Below are 13,191 nucleotides of genomic sequence, written 5' to 3'. Positions count from 1 at the left end.
TCCGCCCACCTCGGCCTCCCAAAGTGCTGGGATTACAAGCATGAGCCACCGGGCCCAACCTAAGGGTGATTTTTAATTTTCTTCTTGGTGTTTGTGTTTTCTCCTTTTCTATAATGAATATACATTTCCTGTATAAAAAATTTAATTTTTGGCCTGGCGCCGTGGGTCACACCTGTAATCCTAGCACTTTGGGAGGCTGAGGCCGGCAGATTGCCTGAGCTCAGGAGTTCGAGACAAGCCTGGGCAACCTGGTGAAACCTCGTCTCTACTAAACTACAAAAAAAAAAAAAAGAAAAAAAAAATTAGCCAACGTGGTGGCGTGTGCCTGTAGTCCCAGCCAATCAGGAAGCTGAGGCAGGAGAATTGCTTGAACACGGGAGGCGGAAGCTGTAATGAGCTGAGATCCTGCCACTGCACTCCAGCCTGGCGACAGAGCAAGACTCAGTCTATTAAAAAAAAAAAAAATTAATTTTTAGGCAGGGCACCGTGGCTCACACCTGTAATCCCAGCACTTTGGGAGGCCAAGGCGGGCGGATCACGAGGTCAGGAGATCGAGATGATCCTCGCCAACATGGTGAAACCCCGTTTCTACTAGAAATACGAAAAAAAAAAAAAATTAGCCGGGCATGGTGGCGGGCGCCTGTAATCCCAGATATTTGGGAGGCTGAGGCGGCAGAATCGCTTGAACCCGGGAGGCAGAGGTTGCAGTGAGCCAAGATTGTGCCACTGCACTCCAGCCTGGTGACATAGCAAGACTCCGTCTCAAAATAATAATAATAAAATTAATTTTAAAAAATTCGGGCGGGGGGTGGTGGCTCACGCCTGTAATCCCAGCACTTTGGGAGGCCGAGGCAGGCAGATCACGAGGTCAGGAGATCGAGACCATCCCAGCTAACACGGTGAAACCCAGTCTCTACTAAAAACACACAAAAAAATTAGCCCGGCGTGTTGGCGGGCGCCTGTAGTCCCAGTTACTCGGGAGGCTGAGGCAGGAGAATGGCGTGAACCCGGGAGGTGGAGCTTGCAGTAAGCCAAGATGGCGCCACTGCACTCCAGCCTGGGTGACAGAGCGAAACTCCGTCTCAAAAAAAAAAAAAAAAAAATTCAAGCCAGGCAAAAATTAATTTTTAGGCAGGGCACCGTGGCTCGCACCTGTAATCCCAGCACTCTGGGAGGCCGAGGCGGGTGGATCATGAGGTCAGGAGCTCAAGACCAGCCTGGGCAAGATGGTGAAACCCCGTCTCTACTAAAAATACAAAAAATTAGCCAGGCGTGGTGGCACGTGCCTGTAATCCCAGCTATTCGGAGGCTGAGGCATAGAATTGCTTAAACCTGGAGGGGCGGAGGTTGCAGTGAGCCAAGATCGCACCACTGCACTCCAGCCTCGGCGACACAGAGAGACTCTGTCTCAAAAAAATAAAATAAAATAATAAAAATTCAAATGACAGCCGGCCAGGTTCAGTGGCTCACGCCTGTAATCCCCACACTTTGGGAGGCTAAGGCGGGCAGGTCATCCAAGGTTGGGAGTTCCAGACCAGCCTGACCAACATGGAAAAACCCCATGTCTATTTAAAAAAAAAAAAACAAAATTAGCCAGGCGTAGTGGCACATGCCTGTAATCCCAGCTACTTGGGAGGCTGAGGCAGGAGAATTGCTTGAACCCGGGAGGCGGAGGCTGCAGTGAGCTGAGATCGCACCACTGTACTCCAGCCTGGGCAACGAGAGCAAAACTTTGCCTCAAAAAAAAAAAAAAAAAAAAAAATTCAAATGACAGCCAAAGCACAATCTCCTTATCAAAGAGGTACACTGTAAAAAGGGTTTAAAACTGATTTTAAAAACTTCCCTGATCCTAAAAATAATGGGACCTATACAGGGTCCCATTACTCAACTGATACCTGAGGCTCATTCTCAACATTTGTACATGAAAGAGACTTACACTAATAGCATTAAAAAAAAAGTCTGAAGATTTCTAACTCAGACATATCAGAGGTGACACCATCTATACAAACGAAATAATAAATATAACCAGCAACTGTGTAAAGACACAAAAAAGAAAAGACCCACCATATTTTAATAGTGCTTTATCTTTCATTCTGCCTGTTTACTTCCTTGCATCTGGGTATGCAAAATATTACCTAGTCTCATCTCCTAAGTTAAATAAACAACTCCAAAAGATCTTGCTTTATCAAACATCTTTTGAAAGCATGGGAAGGAAATGTCATGACAGTTTAATTACTTAGGACCTGCTTCCTAGACTTTTAAGTCATTTTTAGGGGTTTGGTCCTTCCAAGTCTTCCCTTGAAAATTAAAGTAACATTTAACATAACTCTGTTATAAAACAACTATGAAAAGCAGTTTAGTTTTATAACTCTTATAAAGAAAACTAGTTTTATAACTCTTACATTTTAAGAGTTATAAAAATATAAAAGTTTGATAATTCTTATATTAAGGCCAGGGTGTATATTGTCAATCTGCTTCAAACAGGGCAAAATCAGTACATTAAAAAAAGACATAGTAATACACAGGATGATGAAGGTTTGTTTTTTGTGGTTTTTTTGTTTGTTTTTGTTTTTGAGACAGAGTCTTGCTCTGTCGCCCAGGCTGGAGTGCAGTGGTACGATCTGGGCTCACTACAACCTCCAGCTGCTGGGTTCAAGAGATTCTCCTGCCTCAGCCTCCCAAGTAGCTGGGCTTACAGGCGTGTGCCACCACGCCCGGCTGATTTTTGTATTTTTATAGAGACAGGGTTTCACAGTGTTGGTCAGGCTGGTCTCAAACTCCTGACCTCATGACCCGCCCGCCTCGGCCTCCCAAAGTGCTGGGATTACAGGCGTGAGCCACCACTCCCGGTCAAAGGTTTTTGTTTTTCAATTAATCATCCTATGTACAAAGAAAACGCTCCTAAAGAAGATTAGCATGTTTTTGACCAGGCACAGTGGCTCACGCTTGTAATCCCAGCACTTTGGGAGGAAGAGGCGGGCGGATCACGAGGTCAAGAGATCAAGACCATCCTGGCCAACATGGTGAAACTCGGTCTCTACTAAAAATACAAAAATTAGCTGGGTGTGGTGGCGGGTGCCTGTAAACCCAGCTATTTGGGAGGCTGAGGCAGAAGAATTGCTTGAACCCAGGAGGCAGAGGTTGCAGTGAGCTGAGATTGTGTCACTGCACTCCAGCCTGGGCAAAAGAGCCAGATTCTGTGTCAAAAAATAAATAAATAAATAAAAACAAAAATTCACAATCTTTTATCTAGACTTCCAGAGTTTGAAAACCTAAAATTTTTATTAACACATTTAGTGGCAAAACCTGACCTGAAACCAGGTCTATTTTCAATCTGTCTTTCTCCACTTGCCATGACAATATCTTTCCCTCAGAAATGTTTCATGATAGAGTGCTAACTCTATCTACCCTAACTCTATCTATAAACCCCACTGGGGGTGTCATATCCAGTATGTGCATCATATTACCGTCTTAAATTGGAATTGCTTTAACTTCCAAAGCACATCTGGCCCCCAGGGTTTTACAGAAAAGATAGGGGACCTGTATCACTGAAGGAAAATAAATGTCTGAATCCACAAAATCAGTTATTGAAGACTGATGTAAACACTTAACTTTCTGTTATATCTAGTTTTCCCATATAGTTAACAGTGAAATTCTGAAACAAGTCAATTTCTCTGTACTTTTTGTTTAAAGTGTTGAGTGATGGCGTTCATCATCATTCTTGGAAACTGTTCTCCCAAAAAAGCTTTCAGCAAAATATAATTAGTCTTGGACTGAATCAGAGTAACTGTACCTTACATATGAGATCTGTTTGCTATGGATTCAGACACCACCTGCATGGAAACTGTTGCCAAATTCTCTTTAAACCAAGCATTTCCATGCTCTTCCTCTAAGGTATCTTGTGTGCTGAGGAACCAAAAAGAAACTAAGTAACCTGGAATCTATAATTCTCTCAGAGCTGTTTTCTTAATCTAAATCTACCTAAATGATGATTATACTTAATTACAAACACTCTGGTTCCAAATAAAAAATTAAATATAGGCTAGGCATAGTGGCCCACGCCTATAATCCCAGCACCTTGGGAGGCTGAGGTGGGTGGATCACCTGAGGTCAGGAGTTCGAGACCAGCCTGGCCAAAACGGTGAAACCCCATCTCTACTAAAAATACAAAATTAGCCTGGTATGGTGGTGCACACCTGTAATCCCAGCTACTTGGGAGGCTGGGTCAGGAGCATCGCTTGAACCTGGGAGGCGGAGGTTGCAGTGAGCCAAGCTCCATCTCAAAAAAAAAAAAAGAAAGAAATTAACAACCCTGGATGCCAGAAGACAATAGGGCAAAATAATACTTTCCAAGTTCTGGAAAAATGTTAACCTAGTATTCTATACCTAGCCCAACAGCCAATCAAGCATGAGACAAACAAAGCTATTTTCAGACATACAGGACTCAGAAAGTTTACCTCCTGCCATCCTTTCTGAATAAATTACTTAAGGATGTTCTTCAACAAAATATGAAGAAACCAAGGAAAAGGAAAATACACCCAGGGTGGAGTGCAGTGGTGTGATCTCAGCTCACTGCAACCTCCACCTCCCCAGTTCAAGCGATGCTTCCTGCCTCAGCCTCCAGAGTAACTGGGATTGCAGGTGTCCACCACCACACCCAGCTAATTTGTGTATTTTTAGTAGAGACGGGGTCTCGCCATGTTGGCCAGGCTAGTCTTGAACTCCTGACTTCAGCTGATCCACCTGCCTAGGCCTCTCAAAGTGCTTTACAGGTGTGAGCCACCGTGCCTGGCCAGGAAGCTGTCTTTAATAAGTTACAGGACATCAGTACACAGCATACCTTAAGCAAAGAGAACTCTAGGGAATAAAGTAGATTCATGTGATAGATATTATGATTAAATATCTTCAAAAAGTCTGCAAACACACTGAGGGCAAATTTTTCTTAATCAACAAGAAAAATGAAACGCTATTGAGGAATAAATCCATATTTAAAAGGTCATAATTCAAATAAGGAGCAAACTAAAATGTGGCATGTTTTGAGCAAATGATGGTATGTTGAGGGGAAAAGAAGAGTACATCTAATCCTGGCAATAGGAATATACACACAGTAGCACAGACTAAAGAAAAATATAATCCCAGAACACTACTAACCCTCAGAGAATAGGTACTGTCAACTCCTCAGACAGGCCTTCCTTAATCACACTAACCTTTCACTCTGCTTTATTTTTATTCCCTTAGCATGTGCTATTACCTAAATTGTATCACATGCATTATTTCATTGATTCTAATACACATTCTCATTTTTTAACCCCGCTGAAACCAGCATGCTTTTAGAATCGATACATTTACAACTACTGTCAGCCAGATGGCAGCCTTGTTACTGTGTGAAAAACCTTCTGTGGCTAACTCCTGGAAAGATTACAAAAGCGCCAGCATCAAAATGCTTCACATCAGACAAAAGACAATCTTTCTTTGCTTGCTGGGATATAGCTCGCCCACTACACTCTCAGCAACAAAGAACAGTAATTCATTTTTTTAAAAAATCTTCGTATCCTCTAACATAGAACGGTGACTGGTACACAACAGATATTTGATCTGTGTGAATTTTTTTTTTTAGACGGAGTCTCACTCTGTCACCCAGGCTGGAGTGCAGTGGACCATCTGGCTCACTGCAGCCTCTGCCTCCTGGATATCAAGCGATTCTCCTGCCTCAGCCTCCCCAGTAGCTGGGACTACAGACGCCCGCCACCACGCCTGGATTTTTTTTCTTTTTTTTTTTGAGACGGGGTCTCACTCTGTCGCCAGGCTGGGGTGCAATGGCACAATCTCAGCTCACTGCAACATCCGCCTTCTGGGTTCAAGTGATTCTCCTGCCTCAGCCTCCCGAGTAGCTGAGACTACAGATGCGTGCCACCACATCTGGATAATTTTTTGTATTTTTAGTAGAGACGGGGTTTCACCGTGTTAGCCACGATGGCCTCGATCTCCTGACCTCGTGATCCGCCCGCCTCGGCCTCCCAAAGTGCTGGGATTACAGGCGTGAGCCCCCGCGTCCGGCCAATTTTTGTATTTTTAGCAGAGACAGGGTTTCACCATATTGGTCAGGCTGGTCTCGAACTCCTGACCTCAAGTGATCCGCTCACCTCGCCTCCCGAAGTGCTGGGATTACAGGCGTGAGCCACCACGCCCGGCCCTGTGTGACATTTTAATATCTATGAAATCAGGATCCATCCCGTTGGACCCATCATGACGGGTCCAACGGGATGGATCCTACACAGTTGGTCCTGATGTATCTTCTTAGTGGTACACATAATAATGGCAAGTCTTACAAGCAATGATATCTAAGATTTGAAGGAATTCAGTGGCAAAAAATTTGGAGGAACATAGAAATAATAGTGAAGTGAACTGACCGCTCATTTCAAAAGATGAAACCAAGGCTTAGTAAATCCAAGAAAGGGAAATATAAGCTTAGTATTATTTTCGAGTTGTATAACTAAATATCCAAAGAAATAAAAACAAAAAGGGATAAATGTGATTGTCTGCGGAAAGGGGTAGTGCAGTTATCGTTTTTCGCTACAAACCAGTCTATACTATTTTATTCTTACCACGTGCACATGCTTTTTTATGAACCGAAAATATATGATAGGAGGGATAAGTAAAAATACACAAAATCACACAGAGACTTCGGACAGGGACATTCACACAGACACAGACAGAAAGACATCCAGGGGCAAAGGGTGTCAAAGTGAGAATAAGGTACCTCCAGAAATTTCAGCTGGCAGTGCTAATGGCGACCATGAATTCCAGACCCAAATTTTGCAAATCTCTAAAGCATGCCATCAACACTTGTTGCCTACTGATGACAGGCCATTTTGCTTATCAGAAAGTCAAAATAAGGCCAGCAAAGGTCTCAAGTGTATCCTTGTGCACTGGAATGAAAACTCACACTCGCTTAGGTGAATAATTACAAACTCTCCTTCGCTCAAACACTCAGCATTTACACAGCACCCTGTCACCTGCCCTGGTCTACTATCTGCACAGTGGCCGACTAAGGGGTACTAAGCACAGTCCCTACCCGAAAGCCTGACTATACTACGAGGAGGCAAAAGCTGGGGAGAGGGGGCCGCTGCCTGAGGGGTAGGCGAACCGCAACTCTAAGAACAGTGGCCGTGACATGCACAAACCCAGCTTTCCTTCCCTGCGCAGAACCACCCGAGGGACCGCACCATCCCCACTGAGACAGGACACCTTTCCCCAGAGAAAGCTAACCAGCTAGCAAACCTAACTTGCCCGGGGCTGGCTGGAGGCGCGCGGATCAAACCCCGCCTCTCTCTCCAGCCCAAAGCAGGCGTAGAATCTTCGCAAAATGTCACAGGGCCAAGACTGAGCGCGCCAAAGCGGGACCCACCCCCAGGAGACGCGGATGCTCCGGGAAGGTCCCTCCCCTTCCTCTCTCTGCCCGCGCGAAGCTCATTCATTCTAGAGGCGGGCTGCCAGTCCTCCCCGGCCAGCCATCCCGGCACTGCAAATCCGCTAGACGCTTTGTCTCGCGCCGGCCGGAAACTGGGGCGCGCACGCGAGCGCGCGCTCGCGCTCCAGCTCCCCGCACCTGGGGCCTGTGGGGCCGCCTCTCAGTGCCGGCTCCCCGGGTTCGAGGTGGGAAAGCGGGAGCTCCTTCTCGTCAGTCCCAGGCGCGCACTTATCACGTTCCAGCGGGTATCCAAAACCTAGAAATGGGCATCACGGCCCCCCATCGCTACAGCTCCAGCCCCCTCCGCGAACCCTGCTCCGCTATGAACTCTAGATTCTTTCTCCTTTCCGGAGACCGAGACCCTGTTCCTTCAGAAGGACGCGTGCATCCTGGCCTCTGCTCCCTCCCCACGGCAGAACCCGGTGAGCTGGTCGCCGCGGTTGCGCCCCCGCCCCTCCTTGGCGCTAACGCGGCCGCCTGCTAGCACTCACTTGAGGAGCAGCTGGTCGTGTTCCGCCTTGCACTTGCCCAGCTCGATCTGCAGCTTGGCGCGCTCGCGGGCCGTGTCGTCGAGCGCGCGTCGCGCGTCGGCCAGCTCGGTCTCGTAGAGCGCCTTGAGGCCGGTGAGCTCGCGGCCGCGCACCTCCTCGCGCTCCGTCACCTGCAGCTGCAGCGCGCTGTTCTCCGTCTCCAGGCTGCGCACCTTGTCGATGTACACCGCCAGCCGGTCATTGAGCTCGCGCAGCTCCTCCTTCTCCTGGAGCCGCGACAGCCGCGTGGGGCTCAGCGGCGTGGTGGGGCCGCCAGCGCGGCTGCCCATCCGCGGCGGCACGGGGGTCGCAGTCGCCATGGCAGGCGGCGGAGACAGCGGGGCGGCGAGGCCGCGAGCGGGACCGTGACAAGGAGGGGACGGCAGGGGGCGAAGCGGGGACCGAAGGCACAAACCGGCGACCTGCGCTCACGTCCAGACGCTGGCGTTTAGAAGAACGGAGAAGCACCTGGGATGGCGGGAGCTCGATTACAGCACAAAGGGCAAAGGCGCGGGGGGGGGGAGCTACGAATCAATCGATCGATCGCGAAATGCCCTTTGTAAGAAAACACACACACCCACTCACACATGCACGCGGGAAAATGCAAGACGAGGGTGACTGCAGGCCAAGCAGGGTCCGCGCCGCCGCCGTCTCCTGCTCGCAGCACTTTGTTTCCTCTCAGGCTGCACGGAGCGGCGGGCGGGGGGGGGAGGGCCGGGAGGGGCGGGCTGGAGGCAAGCTGCGGGGGGCGGAGGTGGCGCGGGCCGCGGCGCCGCACTCCCCAACATGGCCGGCGCGCCCCGGCGCCTCCACGTGACCGCCATGGGCCAATGGGGAGCAGGCAGCACTCTTCGGCGGTTCGGGGGCCGGGCCTGAAGATTTAAAATCTGGCCCTCGGGCAACCGTCCGCTCGGCACGCCAGGCTGGGCGGTTCCGGGACCGGACTCAGGGCGGTAAGGAAGGACGCCTGGGACTGCCCACCCGCGCGGCTCTGGGCCCAGCGCCCTCCGGGCCCTCCCGCCGCCCCGCGGGGACCCCTTGGAGGGGCCGGGCCTGCGAAAGGCGGGAAGGAGCCCGGAGGCTTCCGGGGCGGATCTGCGTCACCGCCCACACTCGGCGGTTCAGGGAAATTCAAATATAAACGTCCCTAAAAGCCACACGCGAAACTCAAAGTGTCCCCGGCCACCGCGGGCGTGGTAACCTTATCCCCCGCTCCGCTGGAGGGCTCGGGAAACGGCCTGGAGGCAGGGACGCTGTGGAATTACGTAATAGGCACTTGAGTCCGAGGTTCCAAATGCACGGCTTGCAGGTTCCAAGTACCAGCGTTTATTTTTCTCTCCGGTGGAAAACTGTATCAGGCAACTTCTTTCCATGAAATTGAGATCTGTGCGTCTTGAAGCCGACAGATTATCACAGAAAAACCAGCAACCCTGATTTTAAATCATTTGCCACCAGTGTTAATGGGCGGTTCCTAATCCGCTTGTTTCTTAAGGGTTTGTAAAATCAAAAAACAGCTCAGAAATGATACGATTAACATATGACGGTGAGTAACTACGAGAGCAAGCTGTTTCATACTCCGTTAAAATAAGATGCATAAAAATCTGAACTTGTGAAAATTTAAGATGAAATAATTTTTTGCTTTTAAAAAGAGGCTCACAAGATGTCACTGGCAGCTACTTCTATTAGAAAGCACATTTCATCCCTTTGAAAAGTTCCTAATTTTTAGGCTAACATTTATTGGGACTGAGTGCCAGCACCAGGCTTTTCATGGATTACCCATCCACACAATCTGTGTGTGACGTGGGAAACTGGATTGTTTCTATTTGAAAATTCATCCGGGCGGGCGCGGTGGCTCACGCCTATAATCCCAACACTTTGGGAGGCCGAGAGGGGAGGATTACTTGAGGTCAGGAGTTCAATACCAGCCTGACCAACATGGTGAAACCCCGTCTCTACAAAAATACAAAAATTAGCTGGGCATGATGGCGGGTGCCTGTAATCTCAGCTACTTGGAAGGCTGAGGTGGGAGAATCCCTTGAACCCGGAAAGGGGAAGTTGCAGTGAGCCGAGATGGCACGATTGCACTCCAGCCTGGGTGACAGGGAGACCCCGTCTCAAAAAAGAAAGAAAGAAACCATCCATTTTATAGATTCACTGTCTGAAGGCTGCTCCGCAGGACTGCGTTTGACAGGTCCCAGGATTCTGATTGACTCGAGTCTGGCCCTTAGCTATACCCTAGATGACCATCTTACCACCTATTAGGAACGCTTCTGTAATTAATGGTTATTTACTTTAAAAATGGCAGAAATGGAGACCAGGATATTCTTTAACTATTAATCAACCATGTACATAAGAATTAGCGAAGAGCACTGGGAGCTGCATATTCATCCCAGATGAATTTCTGGCACTCTGTGAATGATGACATTCTCCTTATTAATGGTTCTATTTCCTGTCCGGTTTCCTAAAATACTTCCTTGCTTTTTTTTGGTTGGGGGGTGGGAGGGAGGATGGCAGGGAGACGGAGTCTTGCTCTGTCTCCCAGGCTGGAGTGCAATGGCACAATCTCGGCTCTCTGCAACTTCCACCTCCCAGGTTCAAGCGATTCTCCTGCCTCAGTCTCCTGAGTAGCTGGGACCAGCGCCACCATACCCGGCTAATTTTTTGTATTTTAGTAGAGACGGGGGCTTCACTGTGTTGCCCAGGCTGGTCGAACTTCTGAGCTCAGGCAATCCGCCCGCTTCGGCCTCCCAAAGTGCTAGAATAACAGGCGTGAGCCACAGCGCCTGGCCATGAAATACTTCCTTTCTTAACCTCATTAAGAATCGAAAAGCTTAGACTTTAAGTATTCAAATAATCTTAAAGGGAACTTTAAAATCTAAATTACTGATGAGAAAACCGGCCGGGCATGGTGGCTCAGCCTGTAATCCCAGCACTTTGGGAGGCCGAGGCGGGCAGATCACTTGAGGTCAGGAGTTCGAGAGCAGCCTGTCAACATAGTGAAACCCCCGCCTCTTCTGAAAATACAAAAATTAGCGGGGTGTGGTGGCGCGCGCCTGTAGTCCCAGCTACTCCGGAGGCTGAGTCAGGAGGCAGGAGAATCGCTTGAACCTCAGAGGCGGAGGTTGCAGTGAGCTGAGGTCGCGACACTGCCTGGGCGTCAAAGCGAGACCCTATCTGCAAAAAAATTAAAAAATTTTAAAAAATAAAATAAATTACTGATGAGGAAATTAGACCAAAAGAAGGTGAGTGCTGGGTCCCAGGCTGTGGAACCATGATTGGAATGTAAATCTGCTTGTTCTCACTTTGTTGTGAGACCCTTTCCACTACGACAGGTGATATAGGCAATCCATATAGTTTTATGGTTTTCATTCCTTGCTCCCCTTTACCTGTCTTTTAAAAATACTTGGTTGGGAGGCCGAGGAGGGCGGATCACGAGGTCAAGAGATGGAGACCATCCTGGCCAACATAGTGAAACCCCGTCTCTACTAAAACTACAAAAAAAAAAAAAAAAAATAGCTGGGCGTGGTGGCACGTGCCTGTAGTCCCAGCTACTCCAGAGGCTGAGGCAGGCGAATCGCTTGAACCCGGGAGGCGGAGGTTGCCGTGAGCCAAGATCGCGCCACTGCACTCTAGTCTGGCGACAGAGCGAGACTCCGTCTCAAAAAAAAAAAAAAAAAAAATTGTAAGTTTTCTTTTAAAATTATTTCCTGTCCATTTTTTAAGTTTTAAGATTATATGTGATTCCAGCAATGATCTCTATTGCTCTCAACCCCATGAAGCTTTCTGTTTTTTGTTTTTTGTTTTTTGTTTTTGTTTTTTTTTTGAGACAGAGTTTCGTTCTTCTTACCCGAGCTGGAGTGCAGTGGCGCGATCTCAGCTCACCACAACCTCCATCTCCAGGGTTCAAGCGATTCTCCTACCTCAGCCTCCCAAGTAGCTGGGATTACAGGCATGCGCCACCACACCCGGCTAATTTTGTATTTTTAGTAGAAACGAGGTTTCATCATGTTGGTCGGGCTGGTCTCCAACTCCCGACCTCGTGATCCACCAGCCTCAGCCTCCCAAAATGCTGGGATCATAGGCGTGAGCCACCGCGCCCGGCCTGAAGCTTTCTATTGATAGAGTTCCTCAATTTTCAGATTATTTGAAGAGGCTTACATTATACATACCCTATTATATAAAACAACTTTCCTGGAGTCAGACAGTTGAGGATGTGCTACTGATAGCTGTATAACTTTAAGAAAATTATTCCGTGATTTCCTTCAAGGAAAATGGAAATGGAGCCGGGTACAGTGGCTCACGCCTGTAATCTCAGCACTTTGGGAGGCCGAGGCCGACGGATGACGAGGTGAAGAGATCGAGACCATCCTGGCCAACACGGCGAAACCCCGTCTCTACTAAACATACAAAAAAGTTAGCTGGGCATGGTGGTGCGCGCCTGTAGTCCCAGCTACTCAGGAGGCTGAGGCAGGAGAATCTCTTAAGCCCAGGAGGCGGAGGTTGCAGTGAGCCAAGATCGCGTTACTGCACTCCAGCCTGGCAACACAGCGAGACTCCGTCTCAAAAAAAAAAAAAAAATGGTGGGCTCGGTGGCTCATGCCTGTAATCCCAGCACTTTGGGAGGCTAAGGCAGGTGGATCACCTGAGGTCGGGAGTTCGAGACCAGCCTGACCAACATGGAGAAACCCCGTCTCTACTAAAAATACAAAATTAGCCGGGCGTGGTGGCGCATGCCTGTAATCCCAGCTACTCGGGAGGCTGAGGCAGGAGAATCGCTTGAACTTGGGAGGCAGAGGTTACGGTGAGCTGAGATGGCACCATTGCACTCTAGCCTGGGCAACAACAGCAAAACTCCGTCTCAAAAAAAGAGAAGAAAGAAAAAGAAAAGAAAATTGGGGCCGGACACGGTGGCTCAGGCCTGTAATCCCAGCACCTTGGGAGGCCGAGGCGGGCGGATCACCTGAGGTCGGGAGTTCGAGACCAACCTGACCAACATGGAGAAACCCCATCTCTACTAAAAATATAAAATTAGCCGGGCGTGGTGGCACATGCCTGTAATTCCAGCTATTCGGGAGGCTGAGGCAGAATCGCTTAAACCTGGGAGGTGGAGGTTGCAGTGAGCCGAGATCGTGCCATTGCTCTCCAGGCTGGGCAACGAGCGAAACTCAACTCAAAAAAAGAAAGAAAGAA

General features: G+C 48.7%; 1 protein-coding gene across 1 annotated transcript in view; it reads right to left on the bottom strand.

The window, feature by feature from the left end:
• Positions 1-8,818, bottom strand: part of LMNB1 (lamin B1) — a 62,005-nt gene extending 53,187 nt beyond the window's left edge. The window contains exon 1 of the mRNA XM_002815832.5: positions 7,963-8,818. Coding sequence (XP_002815878.1) covers positions 7,963-8,321 — 359 coding nt within the window. The 5' untranslated portion in view covers positions 8,322-8,818. The remainder of the gene's footprint in view (positions 1-7,962) is intronic.
• Between the last annotated feature and the right edge of the window lie 4,373 nt (positions 8,819-13,191).

The sequence above is a fragment of the Pongo abelii genome, chromosome 4 (genome assembly GCF_028885655.2).
Source record: "Pongo abelii isolate AG06213 chromosome 4, NHGRI_mPonAbe1-v2.0_pri, whole genome shotgun sequence".
NCBI classification, from domain to species: Eukaryota; Metazoa; Chordata; class Mammalia; order Primates; family Hominidae; genus Pongo; species Pongo abelii.
The sequence above is the reverse complement of the archived record's forward strand: the minus strand, read 5'-3'. Positions and strand labels throughout refer to the sequence as shown.